The following is a 12600-nucleotide window of genomic DNA, read 5'->3' on the forward strand; positions in this document are numbered from 1 at the left end:
GGTAAGTTTTTGCAGAAGCAGGCAGCTGCTTCTTTCTCCAGCAGAGCAACTGATGGGTTTGAGCCACTGACGTTACCATTCACAGCTGATCCCTCAGGCATTGTGCCACCAGAATGCCTTAGAGAAAGGACTAGAAAGCAGTACTTTAATGGAATGTTATCACTTCAATTGAAGCATACGTGAAAAGCCAGAAATATTGTATCAGATTGGAAAGAGCATGGACTCTTACCTAAATCCTCCTGCATCGGCTTTCAAAATTGTTTTCACTCACAACAGGTTAATATATTTCATTGTGGATGTGTCATAGCAGAAATACGTGACTACAGGCAGTCCAGCAATATGAAATCTCCTGGTTACCAAAGTAGGCATATTCTTCTACGACCAACAATGCAGGTAAGAAAAGCTTAACAAGTATTACTTTATACTTCAGTTGTAGTTTTATTTTAACTCCTGTTTGTTTGCCTTTACATTACCATGCTTATATTTTTGTTTTGTTTTCTAGACTTTAATCTGTGATGTGCATTCAATAACAAGTGATAACCATAAATGGACCCAGGTTAGTTGGTTTTGTTTTTTAATCCCACACAGGCAAATTCAGAATGATGAAACCCTGATCGTCATTATGTTATGCAAAAGACACTTTCGAGACAGATTTATGTTTACCAGATAAAGTTGGACACCTTTCTTGAAAAATTATCTGGAATTCCTTTATGAGCTTTAGAGTCCAGGGTCTCTTCATAAATGTTGTTGCTGTTCCTTTTGTTGTTGTGTCTCTTTACAATGATGTTGTTGTGTGCCATTGAGGCTTCTTATTCAGTCTTCCTTATTCATTGTCCAACTTCACATGGCAATGATTTCTCTAAGAACTACAATCCCAGGGAAGTAGCACCAGACTGGCCTGATGTTCTCAGTGTGAAAGCTACTGCTTGTGTCATCTCCCAAACAAAAGAGAGATGCTTTTGGTGCACCATAAACCCATCTAGATCCTGATTTCCTATCACAGGATGCTAACACAGGCCTTATCTATCTCTGTCACTCATGCTGTTTGCCTTGGCATTAGGGGGCCTCTCATTCCCCTACAAAGGGACATTTAACCCTGCACTTCTGATTCACTAATTTATGTGTAGTGCTCTGCTGCTTAGAGTAGTAATTATTAAGTCAAAGAAAACATCAATGTGGAAGTGAGAACTGAAATACTGAGAATATTGAAATACTGAAACAACTAAAGTGAAATATAAAAATTAAGTTTATTAAGTATCAAGTGGTCTGTTTTGATTAGGGCTATAATTTTTTCCTTTACAAAAAGATTAAAAGATTTTGAGAAAATATTTAAAAGTAATTCATCGTCTGTTTTTAGTGATTACTGAGAAACTAATTCCTTTGGAAACTTAGGAGAATATGGGATTTATTTTACCTTCCTATTGTAACATACTTTGTACATTTTATACTGTAAATATGTTCCTATTCTTATACTGTATAGTACAGTATGAAATACAGTGTGGCCCATATTTTAGTTAATCAAGTAGTAACTTAGGAAATATACTTAAGAAAAGTTCCAGCTAAAGACTGAAAAAAGACTGATAATTGAGAATTTAAATGATCAATATGGTACTCTTATTAATAAAATGCTAAAGGTAAACATAGATCTGGAAACCATTAAACCAAAAGCTCTTTCCCTTCTCTCCAAGAAGGAATTTTTGTAATGTGGACATTATGACTAAACTTGCTTATCACTGCTTATGCACTAGAAAGCATATTGTAATACCTGTAAGGAATTATTGTCTTTTAAAAAACACCTGAGTTAAATCCAGCCTCTAGATCTAAGGAAATGTTTGTGAGGAAGGAAAGATCCGATTAAAAGATGCCATGAGGAAGCAGTTGTCCAAATCCAACAATCATTGACAGAGGAAAAGATGGGATTGAGGTAATAGTGACCAGATAAGAAGATATTTGAGGGATAAAATAAAGAAATGCAATGTGAACGCCTTGTTTGAGTTTAGAGTTTAAAACTATAATACACATGCTGGGGCGGCAGATTTTAATCTGAACTGTATACTAAAGTTTCTTAGTGCATCATGGGGTATTTTTCAAGGTATAGTAATAATAATATTTGGGGAGCATTTTAAATTAACCTAACAAAACAAGCAACACGAAAAAGTCTAGGAGTAGCAGTTAAATTGAATGTTGGGTACATGGGGGTAAATTATACTTTTACCTATACTTTGTGTATGTGTAAAATGTTTCCGCAATAGAAGGTTGAAGAAAACATTGAACGAGGCCATTTTTTTCCCAAAAATTTTTATTCGGGAATACTAATTGATATATTTTACTTTTAGGAATTTAGTTGTCTATGGAACAACCAGAATGAAAATACTGAGACTGTTCATGCTTTGTGAAGAATGTAACCTGTAATAAACAGCAAACGGGGGGTACCCCAAAAAACGGAATTTCTTTTTTACCTCTAAGTTATGTATTTAAATTTTTTTTTACAAAACAACAACCTTATCACCTTCAAAATACTCTCGATTACACTTAATCCATTTGTCAAATCTGATTCCATTCATGGAAACATTTTCCAAATTCGTCTGTTTGGATGGCTTTGACAGCACCTCCGTCTTTGTTTTTTTTTTTTAATCTCTTCTAAGTCTTCCAATCTCTGTCCTTTCATGCCCCTTCTTATTCACAGAAATAAAAAGAAGTTGCAGGGAGCAAGGTCAAGTGAGTAAGGAATGTGGGGCAAAGGAGGCATGCTGTTTTTTGCCAAAAACTGGCAGTGTGAGCAGATGCACTGTCATAGTGGCAAACACAGTCCCCCGCCTGCCACAAATGAGGCCTTTTTTGTCTCACACCGTTATGTGCAATCTTTCCTAAACCTCTAAATAGAAAACTTGATTAAGAGTCTGATTTGGTGGAATGAACTCCAAAAGCACTATTCCCCCCTCACCTCAAAAAAATGAGCATTATCTTGATCTTTGATTTCACTTGAGCTTTTTGGGGGCGAGGTGACGATGGCATCTTCCACTGGCTTGATTGATGTTTGCTTTCAGGGTTGTAAGAATAGCACCATGTCTCTCCCCAGTATGACCTCGGGGAAAAGTCTGGGTCACTTCGGAGCTGTTCTTTCAAAACACGGCAAGTTTCTACTCGATGCTCTTTTTCCTGGTCAGTCAGAACCCGAGGCACAAATATCGCAATGATCCTTCTCATTCCCAAATGTTCCATTAAAATTGGCTGAACGGAGCTTCAAGATAGTCCAGATAACTTACTTATCTCTTCAGTGGCCCATCATCAGTCTTCAAGCACAAGTGCATGAACTTTGTTGACATTTTCTTCCATTCAGGAAGTTGACATGTCCAGATCAAGGTTTGTCATCAGTCGACATTTCATCTTTTTTGAAACAAGAAAACCACTCATACACTTGAGTTTTTCCCATAGTGGTGGTGGTGTAAGCTGTGTTCAACATCACAACAGTTTCTGTGGCATTTTTCCCAAGCAGGAAACAAAATTTCACAGCCCCATGCTGTTCTCTTAAATCGGTCATCACAAAAAATGAAGTTCAAGTGAAACTGCTATTACAAAAAACTCACTTCCCACTGGGTGCACTAACTCAGAGCGAATTGCTCAATGCTCACATAGTGGGAAAAATGGGAACTGGGAAAGCTCTGCTTCGCCCAGCACAATTCCGTTTTTGGGGGGTACTCCCTTACATAGAGTCTTCAATGGGAGCAGAAACCTCAGTGTAAAACTTTCACCGAAATCACAAAATATTTAGAATTTAAACTAATTATTAAACTATATCATGGGTTAAGCAAAATAATGACATTTAGTAAAGTAACAGAATATCGGTAAGCTCTGTGCATATTTTGGAATTCATTATATCAAATTTGCAAGTATTAATGTTAAAGGCTTTTCTAATCTGTAACAGTTGGCTGAATGTAGAATGTGACCATTATTTCTCAATTATTGAAAGTTGCTGTGATCCATCATGAACATAGCTACTGGGCTTAAGTCCTTTTTTTATTTTAAGTAGAAAATTAAGAGCACTATTTTGAGGATAGACAATTTTGCTCACTGTTTTATATCCCTAATGTGTAGAATAGTGAGTGTCTAATACAGGGGTCCTCAAAATTTTTAAGCAGGGGGCCAGTTCACTGTCCCTCAGACCGTTGGAGGGCCGGACTACAGTTTTTAAAAAAAACCTATGAACAAATTCCTATGCACACTGCACATATCTTATTTTGAAGTGAAAAAGCAAACGGGGCAAAAACACCCGGCAGGCAGGATAAATGTCCTCAGCAGCCCGCTCGTGGCCCGTGGGTCATAGTTTGAGGACCCCTGGTCTAATGCGTAGAACGTGCTCAGTAAATAGTTAATGAATAGTTTTTACTGTTTGTTTCTACTCTTACTGTTTGGCCGCTTTATACATTGCATGTATTCAATTTTCTGTAGAAGTTTCTTTATGCAGTCAAGTTTGTAAGGTTTCATTGTAAAATTGGAACTTTTGGACTATGTTATTTTTACAATTTTCTTTAATAAAATTCTAAGGATTATTACTGGAAGGTGTATTTGTTAGTTTATATTCAAAGCTCTTAAATCTGGTCTTGATATCCTGTTATACATTTCAGGAAGATAAACTTTTACTTGAGAGCCAACTGATCTTAGCTACAGCTGAACCACTGTGTCTTGACCCTTCAGTAGCAGTAGCCTGCACTGCCAACAGACTGCTCTATAACAAGCAGAAAATGAACACTCGCCCACTGAAACGGTAATTGCCTTTGTAGGAAGGCGAACATAACAGTGCCGTCTTTGACACATAGTTTTAAATGTTTTTTTCAACAATAGCTTTGTTTTGGTTTATTCCTTCCAAAGTAGACATTGTTCTCTTTTTAAAATAGTTTTGTGTAATATTTTATTCCATGAATATTGTAATTTTTGAAATCTTCACTTGATATTGAAATTATCATACTTGTCAGTCTTCTAAAGAGCAAACTCCCTGTAAATTTATCATCTATTCACCTGAGAGAATTCCACAAAGACTAAGAAGGGAAGTAAGACAGAAGGAATATGATGAAATCTTCCTTTAACAGAAATCATAATTGTTTTATAGATTTGGAAAAATAACAAGTTTTAGAAATCAGTTTATAACTAAATATGTTTTTATAGTATGGTCATAATTTAGCTTTCTTTTCTATTTATCAAAGTATTAAGTATTAATTTGGGACTACAGTTGTAGTTGATTTAATCATAAATTATCTTTAATTATTTGGTTTGTCCACTTTAATTTTCTTCAATTCTGAAAGGGCTCAAAACACCCATTTGTTTTCTGAATTTCATCATTTACTCTATACTGAGGAAAGGTATGGCTTTAGAAAGAGTAAAGGAAGTCTGTATGTGGGGCTCCTATAAAGTCTCTCCATCCCTACTGCCAATTCCTTCATCCAAACTACCACCATCTTCATTTTGGCATTTCTAAAAACCTACTAACTGATGCTCTGCTTCCAGTTTTGCTTCCTTCCAGCCTGTTTTCCACATAAGCAACCAAAGTTATTTTTCCAAAACTACAAACCAGATTGTGCCACCCCTCGCTCAGATTCTCTTAAAGGCATCCCTTAAACCTGTGTCATGACTTGAAAGGTACCTGGTTCAGTGTGGACCCTCATGCTCTAAAACACCTACCCTTTTCTGTTATTGAAACAAAATGAGTTCTTGTTCTCGCCCCAGCACTTTTTAAAACCTCATTTTTGTTTTTCCCTATACTCATCTCTTCAGTTCCTTCTCTTCAGTGGCATCACTAGGGTTTGTGTCCCCCCAGGGGAGTACATCACATGTTCACCCGTGGAGCACCACTGTACCAAGCCTTAGTAGTGCTTATTAGCAGTTTCAGTTATAGAGTAGTATTTGGTAAATAAAACTCCTAAGTTGCCTGAATGAGTATTTCTTTCATTATATGAATACTACTAATAAAATTGTTTTATAACTGTTTGATTTTAGTATTGGTTATAGCATTATTAATAACTGAGCAGAAAGCCTTATTCAATTTTTCTCCCTTTACTACTTTGCTTTCCAAAAAGTTATTTAAACTGGTTTACAAGTACTAATTACCACAACATCTTAGCTAAAACACCAGAAAAAAAATCATAGACTCAGCAGCTATAAAAGATAGCTGGCTGCGAAGTGGTTACATGTTGGACTGGGATCCACAAGGACAGCAGTTTGAAACCACCAGCAGCTCCAAAGGAGACAGATGGGACTTTCTACTCCTATAAAAAGTTATAGTCTTGGAAACTCACAGGGACATTTCTGCCCTGTCCTAGCGGGTCGTTTTGAGTCGGCATTGAATCGATAACAATGAGTGTCTGGCCATGTGGTAATAATGGTCTATAAATGTATGTGGTTGTATTAAATAGTCAGTGCTCACTGGTTAAAGCAACATAGTATGAGTTTCCTTGTTAAGTTTTGTTTAGTTCAAATCTCTTAATTATTTTAGGTGTTTCAAGAGATATTCTAGGTCCTCTCTGAATCGGCAGCAAGATCTGTCTCATTGTGCACCTCCTCCTCAGCTGAAATTACTTGATTTCTTACAAAAAAGAAAAGAGAGGAAAGCCGGTCAGCATTATGACCTCAAAATCTCTAAAGCAGGAAATGTAAGTATCTGCTTTTAAGTGAAGCTTATTCGTATGGCAAAAGTCTTTTGCCTTGTTTTGAATTTTCAGAGCATTTATAATGGTTTTGTTTTTCAGTGCGTAGATATGTGGAAACAGAATCCCAATAATTTGAGCATACCTTCTGAAGTAGATGTAAGTAAACCTATGAATTACTTGTCTATTATGTAAAGCTCCCACGTTTACATGATATGGTTGGTTATGTTTTGGGGGAAGTAGAGCCAGAGACAGTTGACGTCTTTATAAAATTTTAAATGTCAACTGTTTATTTTTAGAAACTGTTTTTTTTTTTTCCTTTCTTTTTAAGTTGGGTAATGAATTTAGCCCCAGAATTTGATCTTGTGATTAACGGAGGGCTAGTAAAAACAAATGTTTTTAATGTGAAAAAATATAGTATATAGTACTTAACACTCATGAAATGATTCTCATTTTAATTGTTTTAAAAATAATTAAAAGTTAATATTTCAGCAGTAGGCAAGATGCACTCTTTGCATGTCCATCAGCAGTAAATGGTAAAACTAAATGCCCACAAACTATAGATGAGTATAGACAAGGGAGGTTTGGTTGAGAAATCCCGTATTTTTACTGTTTTTTTTCTACTGTCCACTGTTTACAAATGTTTACTCTGTGGTCATTAGCTGTGACCCCACTGCACTCAAACCACCTCGTTATTCTAACAGATGCTTGCTCTTCTTTGGCTTCCTTCACAGGCTGGCACACTGAACTGTTCTTTTCTGTATTCCAAATAAACCCATTGCCATCAAATTGATTCTGACTCAAAACAACCTTGCAGCATAAGAGTAGAACTGCTTTGTTGGTTTCCTGGCCTGTAAGTTGCCGTGGTGGTGAACTGGGCTGTTTAAGTTGGGCTGCTAAGTACAACAAGGTCAGCAACCCCACTATGGAGAAAATGAGGCAGTATGCTGCCTGTAAAATTATGCAACCTTGAACACCCTTGGTAAGCACTTCTACTCTGTTCTGTAGGATCATTATGAGTCAGAATCTACTTGGTAGCAGTGGGTAACCTTTATGAAAGCAAACTGCCACGTATTGCTCCTTCAGAACAACTAGGGAGTTCAAACTGCCAGCCTTTTGTTCAGCAACCAAAGGTCAGCAGTGGAGCGTTACCACCAGGTCCCCTTACTCAACGTCCTGCCTGTTGGGAGGAAAACCGACATTGTGAAAGCACAAAACCAGAAATAAGTGAAGTAGGAATGTATCTGCAGCTGAAAGAAGAAAGAAATATCTTTTTAGTAGTTTAAATACTCCTCAAGGAACAAGATTTGTACATTTGGTTTAATGTAATTACTGAATGGTGGGATTTAGCTTTCAAGGACCAGTTAATATCCAAAGCAGTGTTTCCAAGCTATTCATATACGAGCAAAGCACCTGGGAGCTTGTGGCATTGCAGGGTGCAGTTCATCAGCTATGGATGCAGGCCTCAGATGCTGTACTTGTGTTGAGCTTCCATGTGGTACAGGTGTTGGGCTTCCATTGTGAGGAACAAGGCCTGAATGTCACCTTTCTCAGTCAAACTTGATCTGAAGAATCACCAGGATACCTATTAAATACTGTACATACATTTCAAGACAACCTCAGACCAGCCTACTATCTGAGGGTCTCCTGAGAAGGGCCATGGAAATTCTCCTTTCAGTCTGTTATTCTAGACTCGGGAAAGTGATAACATTTGATCCACATACTCATGGTCCTACTTGGACTAGAAAATGGCAAAATGTTACAAAAGTTTTATCAGTTTTCATACTGTAACTTCCTCAGTCATCTTCCTGATTTGTCCCAACTAGAATCCCTGGTGGTGCTATCAAATAAGTGGAATCCTAACCACAAGATGAGCAGTTCAAACCCATCAGCCACTCTCCTGGAAAAAGATCTGCTCCTTTAAGATTTACAGCTTCAGATAGCCTGTAGAGCAGTGGTTTTCAACCTTCCTAATGCTGCGACCCCTTAATACAGTTCCTCAGGTTGTGGTGACCCCCAACCATAACATTTTTGTTGCTACTTCATAACTGTAATTTTGCTACTGTTATGAATCGGGTGACCTCTGTGAAAGGGTTGTTTGACCCCCAAAGGGTTTGCGACCCAATGAGTTTATAATATGACAGTTCCTCTTGTAACATAACTAAGCCAAAGGGAAAGGATCCGGCACTTGGGGGGTTCTTTTTACCCCCTCTATACGAAAATCCCTTTTACCCCTATATCCTCTCTTAGTTTTCCTAAAGGGCTATAAAAAACAAATGCGGTGTCAATTTAGGAACTAAAAAGAAGAGGCAATGCCTAGGAAAACAGCTGTGTTCATTATGTTTGTTTAACCACTAAGGGGATGCCAACTTTGATAAGTTTTAAAGCCAATTATATCACACAGACACACCCGGAGAGTTAGACCACTGCCTTAAGTAGCTGCTGGTGCTAGTGACTCAAGAACCTTCCTGATGAAAACGATGTTGCATTGTTGGTGTAGTTACATTCTCATTTTTTATCAGAATGCATATCCCATTATAATCTGTTGTCTCTTAATTTGACCATCCAGGTAGATAAATATGCTAAAGTAGAAACATGTATCAAAACTGACGACTCACAACCGATAGTATGGCCCGCCCAGGTAAGTAATTATTTCCAGGTTCCCTGTCTGGTAACACTGTTTCTAATCTCTGATTCATATTTATTAAACATAAGTGTAGTTGCTTGTAGTTTAAGACAGTCTTTAGAGTACTTTTTTGAAGAATTTAATTAATTACAAAAAGGCAATTCACGTTTTCTTTCTTTATAATGCCATAGTCTCCATTTTAAAGACCAGCCTTCATAAATTTTTACTTTTAGTTGCATATAAGTACTGAAGAGTTTTTTCCTCTTTTAAATTAGTGATTCGTTTTATAAAGATATCTATCTCTCAGTAGAAATGTAATTGCAGTAATCTCTTCTCAAAGTAGAGGTCCCTAGAAGGCACATACAATTAGGTTTCCATTTCTAACTAAACGGTTAATTAGCAGTTTGACCCCACATAGGCACCTCAAAAGAAAGGCCTGGTGAGCTGGTTCTAAAGGGCTGCAGCCTGGAACCCCTATGCCACAGTTGTGGGATCACCATGGGAGCAGGATGGGGGGAAGGAAACTAGGTTTCTGTTCCATTGTTTGAAGGAAATGAAATGACTAGCAAATGTTTGTATATGTGTTAACAAAAAACTTGTGACTAATAGAACTGCTTTAGAAGGTTTTATCCTTCTGGTATTAGTTAATAGTTTCCATTCCTATGTCCAGAATGTGGCATTTTGCTATATTTTTTCATAAAACCTGGTTAACCAAAACTGTTAGAACTCATGCCCCATGGAAAAAATGCCAGCAAAAACAGTTGGTAACTCATGGTGTCACCATGTGTGTCAAAATAGAACCTTGTGCTACGTCTGTGTCCAGAAGCTGATTTTTTAAAGTAGACCATCAGGCCTTTTTTTGTTAAGTGCTTCTAGAATCCAGATGGTCTCAAACTACCAGCCTTTTGCTTAGCAGCCAGAAGTAGTAATGGTTTGCCCTACCCAGAAACTAGCTCATTCCTGAAGTAACCATGTATCAAAGGATCCTGTGCTACCTTTTCTTAGGCAGTTAACCACTCTGTAGCCTACTTGCCATGTTCCTTCCTACTTCCAGATGTGGCTCGTCATTTATTTCCTGGTTTTTGTTCAGTATGATTATTAATTTATTTGAAAAGGTATTTATTTTGAATGTTCTATCTTTTTAGGAGGTTAAAGATGACTATGTATTTGAATGTGAAGCTGGTAATCAGTATCAGAAAACAAAGTTGACCATTATACAGTCAGTTGGTGATCCACTTTACTATGGTAAAATACAGCCATGTAAAGATAATGATGACAATGATAGCCAGATGTCTCCATCCCAGTAAGTTTTGTTGAGTGCATGTTATTGTCATAGTAAGGCACGTTAGTTTTTACTTAACAACATCTGTTAACACATTAAGGGGTCAGTTTCACTTTGGGAATTCATTTGCTGGTTAAGTATTCCAGTTAGACTTGTAAAGAAACTTAAATCATAGAGTTTAATATTTTAAGCAATACTTTTTCTAAAGCATCTATTTGATGATTATTTCTATACTTGCTTTAAAGGATCCTTCTTGCTGTATTTGTGGGTAGCCACCTATGACGTTAGCCTCTTTGTAAGTGAGTATTTAAGTGGAAGGCAAGATCTCTAGATGTTGTAAAGCCGATTGAAGATGCCTCATGTTCCTGGGCTGTGGATAAGGTCACAGACAAGGAGTGTCATGTGGTCATTGGCTCTATGGATACATGTGATTGAGCTGACCTCTCATGGGCTATTTATGTTTAGTGTAGGGTACTACTTTTCAGTTTTCTTCTTAATTTCATCTGTTTCCCAATCAAGTTGATGCGTTATTGAAAAGAAGAAAATATTAAAAGAGAGCAGAAAAGGCACGGGCCAAGAGGGTGTTAAATTGTTTATAAAGCTTCATACCAAAAAATCCAATAGAACGGCAGTGCAATGTCTTTTTTTAAAGAGTGACTTTACCAATACCTAAGGGAAAAGTGATGGGAGAAAAATAGCAACAGAGCAGGCAGTTTCTGTTGTACAGAGTACAGAGGTGTCAGATATGGTTACCTAGCTCTGGGGGAGAGGGAAGGTATCCCCTACAAATGACCCCTGATCATTTTAAGTAAAACTACTACTTTCCTAGAGCTTGAGGCATGTGTTCTCCTTCCAGTAGAAAAGCACCAGTCCAGCCCACCAACTGAATCAATGTGTTTGATAAAAAGGGAATTTGATGTTTTGCCTTACTTCTGGGAATCACTGCCTCATCCTATAACGCCTGAATTTTTAATTTCAGGGGGGGAAATGTTTGTTTTTATTCTTTACTTTCATAGTTATCAACATATATATTAATATATACGTTTTAATTAAATGTTACGAAAACGGCGTGCTCGGCGTTATAGGGCTAAATGCTGTGTGGCTTGTTAGATTTCTCTTTCATATTAAGAGACATACATGTTCTAATAACTGTAAAGCTGATGTTTGAGCAAAATTAACCAAGGTCCTTATTTTGTTTTTTAATTTCAGTTCCTCCACAGATGATCGTTCAAACTGGTAATTAAAAATAAACAAACTAAGCTCATATTAAAATGTTAAGAAATTGTATTGTGTGTCAAACTCTCCCCCCCAAAAAAAAAAAACTTGCTAAAAGCATTTCGTTTGAATTAGCAATAATAAACATTCTTTTGGAACTTGTCTGAAATATAGTCTAAGGTTCCACTGTGGTGATTTCGATAATGGCTTTGGAATCAGAGGTTACAGTGGGAGGAAGAGCCAAGCTCTTGCACACAATAACACAGTGGTGATTGGGCCATAGATCTGGCATTTCAGAGTATAAAGCACTTAGTAACTCACCCCAGATTTTATCGTGATGTGTAAGTCTTGTGCTAAAAGAAATGTCCTTTTCATTTTTAAGTCAGCCATTAAAATGATTACTTCATAATGCATGCATATGTTTAAGTTTAGTTTTAGACTTTTCTCATGATGCTTTGTTATATTTAAAATTAATTTAGAGAAGATAAAATAATTACCTTCTCTAAAATATGAAAGCTTTGAAAAGTAACACCAGGGGTCTTTAAGATAAACTCTGATCCTAAAGCTTTGTTTTGTTTTACCATCTTAGGTTCATCATTGGATCAAAGACAGATGCTCAGAGGTAAAACTCTCTTTGTTTTGGGCCTGAATGTGTATGAAAAACTTTCAACTCTTTTCTCTATTTGAAATCATAAACCTTGATTTTAATTGGGTGATTAACTGGTTAAAACCTGACGAGTAAACTCACTCCATCAAGTCAATGTCTGCTCATAGCAACTCTATATATAGGACAGGACAGAACTGCCTCTGAGTTTCCAAGGATGAGATTGTTAACTCTT

General features: G+C 36.9%; 1 protein-coding gene across 14 annotated transcripts in view; it reads left to right on the forward strand.

Annotated features, from left to right (window-relative positions):
* Nucleotides 1-12600, forward strand: part of SUPT20H (SPT20 homolog, SAGA complex component) — a 49072-nt gene that overhangs the window by 12513 nt on the left and 23959 nt on the right. For all 14 annotated transcript variants that reach the window (XM_045287106.1, XM_045287108.1, XM_045287111.1 and 11 more), the window contains 9 exons: nucleotides 277-393; nucleotides 503-556; nucleotides 4626-4765; nucleotides 6488-6644; nucleotides 6741-6797; nucleotides 9208-9279; nucleotides 10410-10567; nucleotides 11756-11782; nucleotides 12351-12383. In XM_045287106.1, coding sequence (XP_045143041.1) covers nucleotides 277-393; nucleotides 503-556; nucleotides 4626-4765; nucleotides 6488-6644; nucleotides 6741-6797; nucleotides 9208-9279; nucleotides 10410-10567; nucleotides 11756-11782; nucleotides 12351-12383 — 815 coding nt within the window. The remainder of the gene's footprint in view (nucleotides 1-276; nucleotides 394-502; nucleotides 557-4625; nucleotides 4766-6487; nucleotides 6645-6740; nucleotides 6798-9207; nucleotides 9280-10409; nucleotides 10568-11755; nucleotides 11783-12350; nucleotides 12384-12600) is intronic.

The sequence above is a fragment of the Echinops telfairi genome, unplaced genomic scaffold, assembly GCF_000313985.2.
Source record: "Echinops telfairi isolate 266 unplaced genomic scaffold, ASM31398v2 ScPeMD7_11;HRSCAF=52, whole genome shotgun sequence".
Classification (NCBI taxonomy): Eukaryota; Metazoa; Chordata; class Mammalia; order Afrosoricida; family Tenrecidae; genus Echinops; species Echinops telfairi.